This window comes from Fundulus heteroclitus, unplaced genomic scaffold (genome assembly GCF_011125445.2).
Source record: "Fundulus heteroclitus isolate FHET01 unplaced genomic scaffold, MU-UCD_Fhet_4.1 scaffold_28, whole genome shotgun sequence".
Classification (NCBI taxonomy): Eukaryota; Metazoa; Chordata; class Actinopteri; order Cyprinodontiformes; family Fundulidae; genus Fundulus; species Fundulus heteroclitus.
The window spans coordinates 3,190,089-3,208,329 of record NW_023396689.1 but is presented as its reverse complement, the minus strand read 5'-3'; the positions used below and the strand labels follow the sequence as shown (position 1 = coordinate 3,208,329).

The following is an 18,241-nucleotide window of genomic DNA, read 5'->3' as shown; positions in this document are numbered from 1 at the left end:
TGATTGCACAAGGGTTTTCTAATCATCAATTAGCCTTCTGAGCCAATGAGCAAACACATTGTACCATTAGAACACTGGAGTGATGGTTGCTGGAAACGGGCCTCGATACACCTATGTAGATATTGCACCACAAACCAGACATTTGCAGCTAGAATAGTCATTTACCACATTAGCAATGTACAGACTGTATTTCTTTAAAGTTAGGACTAGTTTAAAGTTATCTTCATTGAATAGTACAGTGCTTTTCCTTAAAAAATAAGGACATTTCAATGTGTCCCCAATCTTTTGAACAGTAGTGTATTTAATGCTTTCGTCATTTTAAATCAATGTAAATACAAGTATGATTAAAAAGGAAGAGGAACTGAATAAAATAGCATTTTAGATACAGCTCACTGGAGGGTTGCCCTATTTTTTTCAGGTGACTCAAGCCACCTCAAGACATTGTAATGCCATGAAAAGTCTTCTGTTGTATTTTATCAGATGAGTTGTGAGTGAAAGAATCCAGCACTGTTCTGACACTTTAAAATCTGAGGGAAATTGTTTATATTTCATTTCCTCTTGGTGGCAGTAAATTGTCAGCCTACAGAGATTATGCTGTGACTAAGTTACTTTTGTAATGTGTACTGGATCAAACAAACTGCGTTGCGAAGGAGGGTAGGACCAAAAGATAGCATGTTTTCAAAAAAAAATATTTTGGCAAATCACAAAACTACAAAGGGATTTACTAGAGACTATGGGAATATTTCAGTCTGCATGGAGTGATCAAATTTTTTTTAAAAAAATAAAAGGAACAGAAAAATTATTCTGTTACTCCATTTAAGAAAGATGAGCAGCTTTCACTTGCTCTATTCAATTCAATTGTATTTATATAGCGGCAATTCATGAAACGTGTCATCTCGAGGCACTTTACAAAGTCAAATTCAATCATATTATACAGATTGGTCAAAAATGTCCTATATAAGGGAACCAGTTGATTGCTTCAAAGTCCCGACAAGCAGCATTCACTCCTGGAGAAGCGTAGGGCTACAGGGAGAGTTGTCTGCATTGTCCATGGCTTTGCAGCAATCCCTCATACTGAGCAAGCATGAAGCGACAGAGGAAAGAAAAACTCCCCATTATTCAGGCATCTATGTTTTTAATTCTCATTAGTCGTTTCTAATTTCTTTGCAAGGTGCCATCTGTGGGATTCTGAGTTTGACAGATCATCTGTCTACTACAGGGCTGCACACTTTGGGAATCCCTGTAGTAGATTCAGAGACCCAGGGGTGCGCGAGCTGCCGCTAGGGGGTGCGCGAGATGAAAAATGTAATGGCGGTCTGACAGTGTTTTTCTCTACACATTAAAAATGATAGAAATTTCCTTTGTAAAAATTTAAATTAAAAAATATAAATTTAATAAATAAAAAAATGTATTCACACAAAAAAATATTTAGAATAGGTCTTCTTCTATGCTACATTTTAAGATAAAATATAGAAGAAGTCATCTTCTTCTACACATTGTACTATATATGTGTATATGCGCACCTAGCTTGTGGCATCTACCTAATTTCTTCGTTCATTCATTCCCGCAAATATGCCCAGTTGGTTGAAATGGCGTACCGCGCACGTGACGTTACCGACTCAAGAGCAACGCCCCTTTTGCCGCTTAGGTAGGGCATACAGGTAGAGAACGCCCGTAGCAACCAGCTATTACACGCGCAACAGAACCAGCGATATGACAGACTTTGCAGCCGTTAAACTTTCCCAAGACGATGTTCCAGGCGCACGGATTACTGGTCGAACTGTCGAAGAACACACCAACGTTCAGCTCAAACGATGGCTTGAGTGTCGAGGGTTTAAAAAGACTGGAAAACGGGCCGAGTTGATGGAACGGTAAGCTTTGTTGTTTTTTTCCTGCGCGGCGGTCATGGCGTCATCGGCCGTTTTTTTGTTTGTAATCACCGTCCAGGGATCGGTATATGTTTAATGTTTGTCTTATTTGAAATGTTTTTGAGTAAGCTATCCTGGTAGCAGGGTATCAAGTTAGCGCCTGCTACCATGATAGCCTATATGCTATCATGGTAGCAGGCGCTTCAATATGAACATGTCGGCCACCAAAATACTCTTACCTGTTCACTACTTGATGTCGCTGGAATTGGGTCAGGATGTTCTTCGGTTGGGCCCTTTCCTCCAACAAAATGCTTGCTACATATGTAGGCCGACCGCACCGGCGTACCCAGCGCACACATTTCTCCTTGGCAGTCTTGAAGAAAACATCCTTCATATGCGGCCGATCAGCGTACCTCGAGTCGCTGTTGCACGTTCCATAGCAACAATGTTTAAAAACCATGGTCTTAGATTTGGAAAAAGCAGTCGTTTACCGAGTAAAACCAAGGGTAACGCACGTCTCTTTTACAGCGAAACAGCGGCGGACTATTCAAGCTTGTCCTACTGCGTACCACGTGATGTGACGTCATCGTGACGTTACGTTTCTAAAAATAGCTCGCTCGCGGTACGCCATTCTCTTTCTCCCTCCCTCAAACTCAGTGAGAGAGAGAGAGCCCCAAAAAATCTAATCAAAATGATGTAAGGTGTGTGCAAACCTTTTTATGCTGTGTGACAATTATTTAATTTTGCTAAGTTTCATCATCATGTCACACATTTCTTTAACACAGTCTAAAGATTTTAGTTAATTAAATAAATTAAAGTTAATTTCTCTCCTTTGATTACTAGAGGCCATTTGTGTGTGAGTGTTTGTACCATCAACCAATAACAGCTCTTAAAAGTCAGTGTTACACCAAGCAATAGGGTCAACCACGCCTCCTCACTAAGAGGAGGTGTGGTTGACTTGGAGTCAAACTCAGCAGCTAACTGACTCGTTGTTAAGCTTAGACTTGTATGTAGGAATTTTAAGCCTAAAATCGGAGCTCTCTGAGAGGACTCTGAGAATCTTTGTGAATACAGGCACTGCAGTCTGAGAGTGAAGTGCGATGGATGGATGGATGGATGGATGGATGGATAGATAGATAGGCTGAAAAGAAGAAATATGTTTTGAACGTGTTCCGTGAAGGGAATCTTGGGTTTGACCAGTAAAAGTTGAAGGAAGGGTGAAGAATGTCTTGTACGGGAACAAAAAGAGGAACAAATTTGTTGTGTACCAGAATCAACCCTGAAAAAGGGGAAGAAACAGTTTGGCTCAACAGACAGCTCCCTGTTTTTGCATCACTGGGGACTTTTTGGAGTTTTGTAACGTCCTAACGGTTGTCACATAAAAGTAAGATGACTTGGGTGTTCAGTGCTCAGTTCTCATCACAGAAGACACGATACACAGAGCAGAAGTAAAGAAAGAAGAAGACCCAGGACAGAAGTAAGAAGATCAACTGGCCAAAGGATGATTACGGAACACCTAGTCTCTAAGAACCATTGAGGCTGAGTCAATGTCCCATCTTCATGTCCTCCACAATTTGGGGCCAATGATCTACGAAGCCTACCAGGGAGTGCTGTGGTTTTAACTGGTCGATGAAAACAACCTGAATGTTCAAAAAATGAGGAATTACTGCAAAGCCATGGACAATGCAGACGACTCTCCCTGTGGCTCTGCGCTTCTTCAGGAGTGAATGCAGCTTGTCAGGACTTTGATGCAATCAACTGGTTCCCTTTTATCGGAAATGTGTATAATCTGACTCAATCTGTATAATCTGACCCAATCTGTATAATCTGATTGAATTTGACATTGTAAAGTGCCTTGAGATGACATGTTTCATGAATTGGCGCTATATAAATAAAATTTAATTTAATTTAATAAAATGTTCAAGAGATAGGAGTCTCACCCACTGGATGTCGGAGCTGAAGCTGAAACAATTTGTTAAACCGAAAAGATGAACCTCAGGTCTGTCAGGGTTTGTTTATCGATGAACTCAGGACGCACACACGGAACTAAAAGTTTGAGTCTTTATTGAAGGAAGTATGCTGGGTGGTGAGTGATGAAGACCGGAGGTTCAGGACTGCAGAAGGTCAGGGATGTAGATGATGGCAGGAGCTGACAGCCCGGAGACAGATAGTCCACACTAGCTAGGTGCTTCTCGGCTAGCAGGCCCCGTAGCCACAACAGGTTAGCAGTTCGTTGGAGACACCAGGGCACAGAGCTGAGCTTCTCCAGGGTGGCTAGTCAGGTTAGCAGAACTTGGGAGACACCAGGGCACAGAGCTGAGCTTCTCCAGGGCGGCTAGTCAGGTTAGCAGAACTTGGGAGACACCAGGGCACAGAGCTGAGCTTCTCCAGGGCGGCTAGTCAGGTTAGCAGAACTTGGGAGACACCAGGGCACAGAGCTGAGCTTCTCCAGGGCGGCTAGTCAGGTTAGCAGATCCTTGGAGACACCAGGACACAGAGCAGAACTTCTCCAGGGACAAACAGCAGAGTATCAGTCTAGAGAAACTGGCAGGACTAACCTTAAACAAGAAAAACAATTCTTCTGAGGCAAAAACGGGGACTGGCATGGAGAGGTGTGGAATGATGACGGCCCAGTGCTGAACTGAAGGCAAAGGGAGGTTTAAATACAGCACTTCACAGGTGGAACAAGGGTCTGGCTAATTGACTGGTAAATTGTTAACAGGTGTGACTGACTGCTGAGGAGGTGAAGTGAAGATGACAGAAAATAACTGATGACAATGAAAACTAACAATAAATAAAGTCAAACCTAACCCACATGAGATGAAAAAATGAAAATAACAGAAAAAAGAAGTTAAACCAGAACTCAACCATGACACTACCTCCCCCCCAAGGCCGGACTCCGGACGGCCTAAAATCAAACAAAACAAACTACAAAGTGACCGAACCAGGGTGGGTGGAGGGAAGGCAGGAATGGCGGGCAAGAGTCATAACCAAGCTGATCTAACCTGGGTGGGTGGAGGGAAGGTAGGATGGTGGGCTAAAATCAAATCAAAACTACCCACTAGGGTGAACTAAAAAGGATGTCTAACAGATGCTGGTAGGCAAAACAAAAGGCGTCTAACCGACGTTGACAGGTGAACATCGCCACCAGGCAAAAATGGGCATGACAGGCGAACATCGCCACAAGGCTAATGGGAAGGAACAGGCGTACGACAACGCTAATGGGAAGGAACAGGCGTACGACAACGCCAGAGGGAAGAAACAGGCGTACGACAACGCCAGAGGGAAGAAACAGGCGTACGACAACGCTAATGGAAGGACAGGCGTACGACAACGCCAGAGGGAAGAACAGGCGTACGACAACGCCAGAGGGAAGGAACGGGCGCACCACAGCGCCAAAGGGAAGGAACAGGCGCACCACAGCGCCAAAGGAAACCCCGCCGGGGTGTGAGGGAAACGCCGGGGCGCAAGGGGAACCGGAAAACCTAACACTATAGGTACCTGAAGACATCTAAACACGCCGAGAAAACTGGATCTAAATGCCAAGAATCTAAACACCAGGGAACCAAGAAATCTAAACACCAGGAGTCTGAGGGCGTCCTAACACGCCGGGAACACTAAATCTAACGCCAGGAATCTAAACACCAGGGAAACAGGATCAAAGGGCGTCCTAACACGCCAGGAACACTAAATCTAAACACCAGGAATCTAAACACCAGAGAACCAAGAAATCTAAATACTAGGTGACAACGGCGTCTAACATGCCGGAAAACACAAATTCTAAACAGGGTTCAGAGGGCGTCCTAACACGCCGGGAAACACAAATCCTAACAGGGGTCAGAGGGCGTCCTAACACGCCGGAAAACCCAGGAAACCTAAATGCCAAGGAAACTAAGGGCGTCAAAACACGCCAGGGGACTAAGGAGCTAGGAGGCCAAAAATAAGACTAAGCAAGTACTGGGACTTAAGGAGCGCGGGGAACCTAAAGAGCGCTGGGAAACTAAAGATCTAAACCAAAAACTAGAAAACCAGGCATAAACTAACCTATAGAACAAAACAAGAAAACTAGGGCAGGGATAACAAAAGAAAAACCGAAGCAAAAACTAGAAAATCAAAATAAAAAACTAGGAAAAAAAAAGATCAACACATTCAAGAAAAACTATAAAACTAATGCAAAAACCAAAACAAAGAAACTAGGGCAGGAACGGGTAAACTAATGTAACACTAGATAACTAAAGCTAGAACAAAAACAAAAACTGAGAGAACAAGGCAAAAAAACTAGGATTCTAAAGAAATAACCAAAGCAAAAACCGGAAGACTAAAGGAAAACCTGGAACACCAGAACTGAGGTGGAAAAACAATAGAAAATAGAAACTCAAGTACTCCAAGAAAAACAAAGAACCCCCTAAATAACTCAAAAACCCCAAAAATCCTAAGTAAACCAAAACTGAAATCGAGCCCAAAATATAACAGAAGGGACTGGCCTTAAGGGCTCAGGCAAGGTGGCTGCTAAGCCAAAAAAGAAAAAGTCTTTGTGGAGGTCGTCCTGGACGAGGCAGGCGGCGGAGCAGCATCGCCCGATTAAACCCTCGAGGAGGGCGGCCCCGACGAGGCAAAGTCAAGCGGCTTGGAGTCCGCAATCTGCGGCTCCAGCCGAACAGGAAAGTCAAAGGCGGGCGCCATGGTGGACGGCCCCGACGAGGCAAAGTCGAGCGGCTCGGAGTCCGCAATCTGCGGCTCCGGCCGAACAGGAAAGTCAAAGGTGGGCGCCGTGTTGGACGGCCCCGACGAGGCAAAGTCGAGTGGCTCGGAGTCCGCAACCTGCGGCTTCAGCCGAACAGGAAAGTCAGAGGCGGTCGACCCTGGCCAGACGGACAAGGAGCGGGAGTTACATCACCTGAGGACCCGGACTGGTGCGAAGCGACTCCCTCGGCGACTTCGAGCTGACGCGGAGCACCTCCGTCGGCAGTTTCGGACGGCGCCGAAATAAATCCTTCGACAGCTTCAGAGAGTGCCGCCGGGAAACAGGCTTCAGCGAAAACCGAGATTGGAGACGGATCCTCCTGGCCCCGCTCGTGGGACGTTGGCTGAGGCAAAGCGGCTCCCTCGGAGGCCTCGGGCTGAGGCAAAGCGGCTCCCTCGGAGGCCTCGGGCTGAGGCAAAGCGGCTCCCTCAGAGGCCTCGGGCTGAGGCAAAGCGGCTCCCTTGGAGGCCTCGGGCTGAGGCAAAGCGGCTCCCTCGGAGGCCTTGGGCTCATCCTCGTCGGCCGGCGGATCTATTTTCTTGGCGGCCGGCAGAGCGGATCCTTCAGCGGCCGGCAGAGCGGAGCTTACGGTGGCCGGCAGAGCGGAGCTTACGGCGGCCGGCAGAGCGGAGTTTTCGGGTGGAGGCGGAACCATCTCCTCGGCTACTTCAGGCAGTGACGGGCAACAGGCTTCGGAGGGCGGCGGCGCCGGGCAACAGGCTTCAGCGGGCGGCGGCGCCGGGCAACAGGCTTCAGAGAGCGGCGCCGGACTACAGGCTTCAGAGAGCGGCGCAGGGCTACAGGCTTCAGAGAGCGGCGCCGGGCTACAGGCTTCAGCGGACGCCGAGGTTGGAGGCGGATCCTCCTCTTGAGCCTTGACGGACCCTCCGCGCCAGTGTTTCTGCTGTCTTCGCCGGGAGGGGACAGATGAGGAATCTGGGGCAATCTCGGGGGTGGCAGCTGGCCAGCAGGGCAGAAGGTCGTCTCGGTCACCGTAGTAGAACTTCCACAGCTGGCTCTCCTTGATGCGTGGGGCTCTGCTAGGTGGAACGATGAGCCTCACTCGAGGGGCCAGCTGCGAGTCATGGAGGTGATGACCGAGACGACGAGAGGCTGAGCGGCTTCTCTCCATGGGCTCCGGGGTAGCTGTAACAACGCCCACGTGAACCACGGGGGAAGTGGAGTCGACCCGGATCGGTGGCGCAGGGTCCCGGGCAGAAGCCATCTTGGCGTACCTCTCCCTCATCTGGCGTTCGCACATCTCCACATATGCGAGGATGTCCGGGTCGTCAACTCCTGCAGGTAAGCCCCGCATGGCGCCTGAGTTCACCCTTGGACTGGGCCGTACTGTCAGGGTTTGTTTATCGATGAACTCAGGACGCACACACAGAACTAAAAGTTTGAGTCTTTATTGAAGGAAGTATGCTGGGTGGTGAGTGATGAAGACCGGAGGTTCAGGACTGCAGAAGGTCAGGGATGTAGATGATGGCAGGAGCTGACAGCCTGGAGACAGATAGTCCACACTAGCTAGGTGCTTCTCGGCTAGCAGGCCCCGTAGCCACAACAGGTTAGCAGTTCGTTGGAGACACCAGGGCACAGAGCTGAGCTTCTCCAGGGTGGCTAGTCAGGTTAGCAGAACTTGGGAGACACCAGGGCACAGAGCTGAGCTTCTCCAGGGCGGCTAGTCAGGTTAGCAGAACTTGGGAGACACCAGGGCACAGAGCTGAGCTTCTCCAGGGCGGCTAGTCAGGTTAGCAGAACTTGGGAGACACCAGGGCACAGAGCTGAGCTTCTCCAGGGCGGCTAGTCAGGTTAGCAGATCCTTGGAGACACCAGGACACAGAGCAGAACTTCTCCAGGGACAAACAGCAGAGTATCAGTCTAGAGAAACTGGCAGGACTAACCTTAAACAAGAAAAACAATTCTTCTGAGGCAAAAACGGGGACTGGCATGGAGAGGTGTGGAATGATGACGGCCCAGTGCTGAACTGAAGGCAGAGGGAGGTTTAAATACAGCACTTCACAGGTGGAACAAGGGTCTGGCTAATTGACTGGTAAATTGTTAACAGGTGTGACTGACTGCTGAGGAGGTGAAGTGAAGATGACAGAAAATAACTGATGACAATGAAAACTAACAATAAATAAAGTCAAACCTAACCCACATGAGATGAAAAAATGAAAATAACAGAAAAATGAAGTTAAACCAGAACTCAACCATGACAAGGTCATGGTATCGAGACGGAGACTCAAGTCATGAGTTTTTTTGTGATCAGGACATAACTGGACATCAATGTTGCCATCGAGAGGAGGAAAGTTTTTCATCTGAACAACACCCAGGAATCAGAGACACTTTGGGATTTCATCTGTGGTAGTGGTTCAGTCTGCTCCTCTAAATTCAAAAAGCCTCTCTTGAACATTTTAGTAAGCAGCCTTAGATAGAGTTAGGAAGTTGGTTAAATTGTAATTTGTGATTTCTGTATTTAATATTGCTCTTACTAATTGCCTGCTAAAGCATGCTAATTAAAGAAGCATATAAAATTCTATTGGATGTTGTGGACATTCGATTTATTGAGTCAGTGTTTAATAAGTTCTTTAATGGTTGTAAAACAAACATGGTGCATGGTTCTAAAATTATTTAGGTCTTAAAAGGTTGCCTGTAGCAAGTTTATTTATTTATTTATTTATTTTTCCAGTTAAAAACAAAAATATTGTTATGTGTAATTGTAAAGAAATTCAGCCAGTGACAAGTTATAATGGTGCTTAGTTAGAAGTCTCTATGGCAACTTAAGAGACATCTCTATGTGTTTATGTGTACAGGTGATGAAGGAGGCTCGTTTGCTTTTTCCCCCATACACCGTTTTATGTAAAGCACCCTGTAGTTGATGTATGAAAGGTGCTAGCTAACTGGTGGCAAGATTAGACTGTGTGTGCAGCACTAACCAGAGTCCCAGTAGGTATGTGCTGACTGGACAAACATAAACAGCCTGAAGTGCTCCAGTATGGTTCTGAACTCCTTTGGAAACAGACCTAAAACAGACAGAACAAAATAATTTAAATAATCATTGTTCACGAAAACATAACAAGCTTAAGCCTGAAGATCCTAACAGACTATGAACACATACAACAGTCTTTATATTCCAATATGGTGACATACAGTAGTTCAACCAACATTTGTATTATTTCTGAGTAACAACAGGGAACAGATTACATTAAACAGTAACTTTCTTAAAAGCTAAATGTAGTTGAGTCTAATATTGCTGTAAAAAACGTTGGTTGAAATGTAGAGGCTTCAAAGTGAGCGGAAAGAAAGCAGTATTAGTTGAAAGGTGTCCTCTCCTCTCCCACAACGGATCAAACTTGAGGAAGAAAGCCGCTGAATCCGTGTAGACTTGCAGCTTAAAATAACGAAGAAATACATGTATTATTACATGCCAATGTTTTAAATTTATTATAGAGCTCATTGCAGAAAATAGACTTAAAAACGGTCAATCATCCCGCTGTAATCAGACACTCAGATCTGGTCTCCTCTTCACACACGTACGTGCGCGCGCACACACACACACCAATACACTAGTACCCCTCCACAGACACACACAACCAAGATCACTGTGAAAGAAACAATCGACTTGATCCATGAAAAGGAGCGGAAAACCAGCAAGAAAATGATAGCCCCTTCTAATCATCACAAATCCATGTATTCAGCTGGTATTAATACACGTCAGGACTTTTACTACTCGTAAAGTAGTTATCACAGGGAGTGGGGGTTAAGCCCCGCTCTCTTGCTGCACAGTGTGTTAACCAGAAAAAGGCGTTCTGTCTGGAATAAGTGAAGCCCAAAAAAGCGACTGCACATTCAGAATCAAACCCAAGAAACCGCAACCGCCGACTCACAAACGTTATGTGACTTTAGAGAAAAACAAGCACAAAGTTGCTGATAATAAGCGGACTAAATGCACTTGTGTCTGTACTTGTCCTGTCCTCAGTGCTGCATTTGATACAGTTGGTCACAATATTCTCCTACAAAGACTTGGACATACTGTAGGGATTAAGGGGAAAGCATTAGGCTGGTTTAAATCTTATCTGTCGGACAGATTCCAGTTTGTTCATGTTAATAATAAATCTTCCTCAAACTCTAGACTCACCTGTGGAGTACCACAGGGTTCAGTCCTTGGACCAATTCTCTTTACTATATACATATATGTGCTTCCGATTGGCAAAATTATAAGACAGCATGGGATTAATTTCCACTGTTATGCTGATGACACTCAGCTATATTTATCCATAAATCCTGATGAATCCAATCAATTACTTTGACTGCAGTGATGTCTTGATGACATCAAAAGCTGGATGACTTTAAATTTTCTGCATCTAAATTCTGACAAGACCGAAGTTGTAATCGTTGGGCCAGAGTCCTCAAAAAATAAACTTCTTAACCAATCACTTTATCTGGGTGGCATTAACTTGGCCTCTGGTAATAAAGTAAAAAATCTTGGTGTTATTTTTGACCAAGACATGTCATTCAAATCACATATTAAAAAGGTTTCCAGAGTTTCCTTTTTTTCCACCTCCGAAATATCGCCAAAATTAGAAACATTCTGTCCAGGAGTGATGCTGAAAAACAAATCCATGCATTTGTTACTTCAAGGCTGGACTATTGTAATTCTTTACTATCAGGAAGTCCACAAAACGCAGTTCAAAGTCTTCAGCTGATCCAAAATGCTGCAGCAAGAGTTCTGTTAAAAATCAACAAGCGGGATCATATTTCTCCTATTTTAGCTTCCCTTCATTGGCTTCCTGTTAAATCAAGAATATAATTTAAAATTCTTCTTCTAACGTATAAAACCCTTAATAATCAAGCTTCATCATATATCAGAGCTCTGATTACCCCGTATGTTACTAACAGAGCACTTTGCTATCAGACTGCAGGTCTGCTGGTGGTTCCTAGAGTCTCTAAAAGTAGAATGGGAGGCAGATCCTTTAGTTATCAGGCTCCTCTTCTGTGGAACCAACTCCCAGTTTTGGTCTGTGAGGCAGACACCCTGTCTACTTTTAAGACTAATCTTGAACCTTCCTTTTTGATAAAGCTTATAACTAGAGTGGCTCATGTTACTCTGAGCTACCTTTATAGTTTTACTGCTATAGGCTTAGGCTACTGGAGGACATCAGGATCTAATTTTCTCACTCTATAGAGTTCTACTTTTCTTCAATTATGCATTACGTGTTGTCATCTCTGCTTTAACTTTCTGTTCTCTCTCTTTTATCTTCATAGTAGGTACACCTGGTCTGGCGTTCTGTTAACTGTGACATCATCCAGAGAAGACGGCTCACCCGTTACTACCATCTAATGTAGAACAGATTACTGGATCAATGTGTGCTTCTGTGCTTTTTGTCTCTCGTTGTGTCTCTGCTCTGTCTTCTGTAACTCCAGTCGGTCGAGGCAGATGACCGTTCATACTGAGCCCGGTTCTGCCGGAGGTTTTCCTTCCCGTTAATGGGGAGTTTTTCTTCCCACTGTCGCTTCATGCTTGCTCAGTATGAGGGATTGCAGCAAAGCCATGTACAATGCAGAGGACTCTCCATGCGGCTCTACGCTTCTCCAGGAGTGAATGCTGCTTGTCGGGACTTTGATGCAATCAACTGGGTTCCTTATATAGGAACATTTTTGACCAATCTGTATAATCTGACCCAATCTGTATAATATGATTGAACTTGGCTTTGTAAAGTGCCTTGAGATGACATGTTTCATGAATTGGCGCTATATAAATAAAATTTAATTGAATTGAATTGAACCCTAAAGCTCACATTAATAGCCTTCATGGATTGTATGAAGTTTTAAAGCCGCTGAGAAAAAGCCAAATAAACGTCGCCTACCTGCCCAGATGCTGCAGTCGCTGGTTTCAGGTCTGAACGATCAAGTGTTTGCTCCAGGAAATATAGAGACAATATTTAGGTGTCTTTGGTCTAATTCCACACTAAAGTCCTCATGGTTACAAGCTCGTATCCACCACTGACATTTCATTGCAATTTTTGGAAAATCAATGGTAAAAAAAAAACCAACTACCTTTATATGATCATGATCACCATATCGCTAGTCACACCGGCAGATACCAACGCAGCAGTGGTGCTTTGTTGTTGCCATATTATTGTCTGTTAAGGCGATATTCTGGACAGATCTGTTCACTATTTTACTCAAACAAGTAAACTATTCAAGCATAGAAGCTCTGCTTCTATGTCCACAAGATTGTCACGATGCATGCGTCTAAATTTAGTAATCCTAGTCTGGCCACCTGGTGAGGGGTCTTGGCGGGCGTTGTTGTAGGGCCCGGGTGACTTGCCGGGACTGGGTCTGACATTTTTGCTCTCCCCAGAAATGGGTGGGGGGAGGGGTGGCTAGGGTATGGAGGGGGAGGGAGTGGGCCTGTCAGTTATTTAGGGGGAAGGGGCGTTCCGGTTGAGTGTCCCGTTCAGGTCAAGTTGGCCCCATCCCCGGGGGGCTTGTGCCGGGGGTCGTCTGGTCTGGGTATGGGATGGGGGGGTCGGGACCGAAGCAGCAACCGGGTTGGTTGGTTTGTGGTGGTGCCACCACCCCCATCTTGATTTCAGGGTTAACCTACTGGGTCCGGGTGCCAGGTACCCCTTTGGGGTGGCGGTGCCACTCACATATATGTGAGTGGTATATGTGAATGTGTGTACGCCGTCTTCTTTTTATTTATTTATTTATTTGAAGAGCATGTGTGCGAGTGGGGGCACTAGGGTGGGAAGGTGTGAATGAGACTTGTGTATGTTGATACACAATGCTGATAGTGAAGCTCACTATTAAAAGAGGTCTTTTTGCCTTATCTACCAAAATGAAGGCAAAAAAGACTAAATGAGTTGTGAATCATGTCAGTAAATTTATTTCAAGGTAACCACAGACAAAATGATGTTGAAGTCCAAGTTTAAATACCCAACTTATACCCTATAATACTCTAACTTCATGTATGTGTTAGAAAATATTACATGTTAAAACAGTTACTGTAAACTGCAATGCCTGTTATGTTTTAAAGCTAGTATAAAGCGATACATTGCACAAATCTACAGTGAAATTCTGTATTAGGAGTGCAAATTTTACTTTACACTACCTACACTGCCGGTGTCTGTCTAAAAAAACAACAACAAAAAAACGTTTCACCACAGTAATATGTGGTGACAATAAAAATTCTTGATTCTATTAAATGCTTTCAGCAAAATCTGAGTTCAGCTAATTGATCATAGTTGACTAAGAAAAGATTTAGGCAACCAGAACTTGCAACATCCATATATCCAAAACGCATTAAATACAGCAGAACTAGCTTCAAAGCATTACTCTAACCCTTGAGCCCACAGGGGTTAAGACCAATTTCCGCCTGAAATTACATATCTGGTTTAAATCAAGTACAGCTTCACAGAAATAAAGTGTAAATGCAAACATGTGGTATCTGTGCCAAGTAAGGCATTAAAGAATATTTTTCCAGTGTAACCATTATTACAAATGTCACTATTTTGCATTTATAGGAATATTATAGAAAGAAAAAAATCTAATTTTTTGAGCCTCGCCTAACTAATCTATTTTTTTATTATTATTTAAATCGGTAAGCTCCTTGAGAGGAAACCATCTAATTTTCAAAGGGGGTCCTTACAAAAAAGGAAAAAAACACAACAGATAAACAGGACAGATGCAGCAGTGAATACAAGAACATACATATACATACAAATGGCCACACATAACCAATCACACCATACATTCAAACACACAAAGCTCTCAAATAAGGAATAGTGGTAATAGAGCAGAGAGAAGATGAAACATTGTTTCAATCAAAGGTGTGCTATATTTAATTTCCTTTTTGATTCTCGGGACAGGAACAATCTTTTGAGTTGCATGTCTAAGAATATATGATTCTTAGACATGCATATATGCATATATATATATATATATATATATATATATATATATATATATATATATATATATATATATATATATATATATATGCATATATATATGCATATATATATGCATATATGCATATATATATATATATATATATATATATATATATATATATATATATATATGCATATATATATGCATATATATGCATATATATATATATATATATATATATATATATATATATATATATATATATATATATATATATATATATATATATATATATATATATATATATATGCATATATATATATATGCATATATATATATATGCATATATATATATATATATATATATATATATATATATATATATATATATATATATATATATATATATATATATATATATATATATATATATGCATATATAGGGGTTGGACAATGAAACTGAAACACCTCTCATTTTAGTGTTGGAGGTTTCATGACTAAATTGGACCAGCCTGGTTGCCAATCTTCATTAATTGCGCATTGAATCAATAAGAGCATGGTGTGAAGGTCCAATTAGCAGGGTAAGAGCATAGTTTTGCTCAAAATATTGCAATGCACACAACATTATGGGTGACATACCAGAGTTCAAAAGAGGACAAATTGTTGGTGCAAGTCTTGCTGGCGCATCTGTGACCAAGACAGCAAGTCTTTGTGATGTATCAAGAGCCACGGTATCCAGGGTAATGTCAGCATACCACCAAGAAGGACGAACCACATCCAACAGGATTAACTGTGGACGCAAGAGGAAGCTGTCTGAAAGGGATGTCCGGGTGCTAACCCGGATTGTATCCAAAAAAACATAAAACCACGGCTCCCCAAATCTCGGCAGAATTAAATGTGCATCTCAACTCTCCTGTTTCCACCAAAACTGTCCGTCGGGAGCTCCACAGGGTCAATATCCATGGTCACTCGTGCCAATGCCAAAAGTCGGTTTCAATGGTGCAAGGAGCGCAAATCTTGGGCTGTGGACAATTTGAAACATGTATCGTTCTCTGATGAGTCCACCTTTACTGTTTTCCCCACATCCGGGAGAGTTACGGTGTGGAGAAGCCCCAAAGGAGCATACCACCCAGACTGTTGCATGCCCAGAGTGAAGCATGGGGGTGGATCAGTGATGGTTTGGGCTGCCATATCATGGCATTCCCTTGGCCCCATACTTGTGCTAGAAGGGCGCGTCACTGCCAAGGACTACCAAACCATTCTGGAGGACCATGTGCATCCAATGGTTCAAACATTGTATCCTGAAGGAGGTGCCGTGTATCAGGATGACAATGCACCAATACACACAGCAAGACTGGTGAAAGATTGGTTTGATGAACATGAAAGTAAAGTTGATTGAAGGAATCGCACTGATGAAAGTGATGAAGATATTAGTTAAACCAAAGAAGAGAGGACCTGTCAAGACCAATCAAATGTAATTAAGTAATCAAGTAAATGATAGTGATCAATCATGTCAAATGCCTTGGTAAAATCAATACATAAAGCACCAGTAAATAAATTATTATCAAAGCCAGTAAAGATGTCATTAGTGACTTTTAAGTAGAGCAGAGGTTATTGAGAATTGTTTCCAAAATCCCGATTGAAACTGAGATAAATGGTAAGTGGACTGAACTTGTATAGCGCTTTACCAGTCATACTGAGCACTCAAACGCTTCACACTATAGCGACATTCACCCAGTTGCACTCACTAACACACACACATTTATACACCGATACGCAAATCCGTAGGCAACTTCAGGTTAAGCCACAATCACCCACAAGTGATGCTTATCTGATAAATAATCAGATAGTTGATTAAAAACAATTTGTTCAACCTTGACAATGCTGGTAATAATTTATATATAGTTGTTCATATCTATCCAGAAGGTACGTCACAAGTAGAAAATTAAATCAATCAATTAAAGAGATTGGCCTAAGGAAAGGAGAGAACACGAGATGCATACTCACTAAATTTGGACCAGTACTAGCAGTTAAAGGTAGAGTTGCCTTTTTGAATAACTGCGCAAAATGGTCTTACCTACTCTTCCGCTCTTCAAGGGGATCGCTTGAAAAAAAAATCTCCCAAATCCACTCTGGTCTTATTTCTTTCCAGTGAGGCCTTCCTGTTCTTCTCATAAACTTGTGAGTAGCTCATTGAGACTCTGAGCCATACTCAAATTCTACAGTGAGAGCAGCAATGAACGGCTAACACTGAAGCTAAGCAGATACATAAACCCAAGAAGTGTGCATGCGCAGCCAGTAAGCGGAAACTAACAAGGAACGTGCATGCACATTGGCATTACATGAGCGCGTCAGAACGATAGGCATGTAGGACAACCAATAGATAAGGTGATACCTTATGGTATGGTGCCGCTGCTCTGCGGCGAGCCGGACTTGTGTGCTACTGCTCCCACCAGTGGCGGCTGGTGAAAAAAATATATATATTGATGGGGTTGGCCAATAGATTTCCCTGCCTAACCCATTACATGCATTTAAATTAAAAGTCGGAAAATTACTACGATTCCACAATAAGCATTTAATTAATTAAAAAAAATTGTTGACAAAGGATTATTTTGCTGTTTTTGTCTTATTAATCCTTTTCACAGACTCATGCCAGAGGGTTTGCATACATTGTACATGTACGTATATTATTACAAAACGAACGTTTACGTCTTGACTTAAATATATATCCTAATTTTTTATTTATATAATGATTTAAGTAGAACAATGACTAGTGCAAAATTAAGTTGTATTTACCGGAGATGAAGTGTAGACTGCAAATTCTGTCGTGGTATGATGGCTCCCACAGTCGATTGGGATTGTCTGCCTGCATCCTTTTCATTGAAATTATCTATTTCTTTCTTCTTTCTTTGTCCTTCGGTAAACAAAAGAAACGTACATCCGACAATTTTGAATGCCTCTGTGTGCAACCGGGAGCACAACAAATCGTAGGCATTGTTTAGATTCCAAAAATAAACTAAAAGTACGCTCTAATTCACCCGTTTTGTCACGGTAGTAAGCGAAAACAGTACTGTTTTTGTCTACCACCGTGACCCGGATGTAGCGTGGATGTAGCTTGTGACATCACGGGTGAAATGGTCTATACACCTATCACTGTGTAGCAAGGGCAAAGACTCCAGGAGCCCCAAAGCCATTCATTTTGGCGATGCTGATTGGCCAAATATTTATAAATTTTCCCTAGCAACAGTATACGGTTGGTACGTATTGGTTATTTCGCTACACTTGTGGGGCTCCTTGAGTGACAGCCCCACAAGTGTAGAAGAAGAGAAATGATACGTTATGTTGGTGGAAATGCACTATTAAATGAGAGTCAATTGGTAGAGTCAATTAGTAGAAGTGTTTTAATAATTCTTGTTACATGTAGCCACGTACTATTAAGTAAAAACTGACATTAATAATACATTAATAATTTATATATATTTTGACTTTTCCCCTCCACATCTAGGGAGGGCAGCGCCCGAGCGCCCCCTATGGGCCAGCCGCCATTGGCTCCCACTGTTTTTAATTTAGGTTTTAAGTGTTTTTACTGTCCTCTGTTTAAGGGAGCGGGTACGCTTGTGTTTGGAACGATATGTCGTTACTTGCACAAAGACTGTTTTTGACGATCATCATCTTCAGATTTCTGTCAACATGTCAAATACTGACATGGGTCATCCAATCATGAATT

The 18,241-nt window shown here is 43.0% G+C and overlaps 1 protein-coding gene across 12 annotated transcripts in view; it reads right to left on the bottom strand.

The window, feature by feature from the left end:
- The window catches only part of ccdc142 (coiled-coil domain containing 142), a 136,514-nt gene that overhangs the window by 102,554 nt on the left and 15,719 nt on the right, over positions 1-18,241 (bottom strand). For 11 of the 12 annotated variants that reach the window (XR_004928810.1, XR_004928809.1, XM_036130074.1 and 8 more), the window contains one exon: positions 9,552-9,638. Coding sequence is in view for 10 of the 12 variants with exons in the window: in XM_036130074.1 (XP_035985967.1) it covers positions 9,552-9,638 (87 nt within the window). In the remaining 2 variants the exon portion in view is untranslated. The other variant, XM_021313882.2, reaches the window with a different exon arrangement.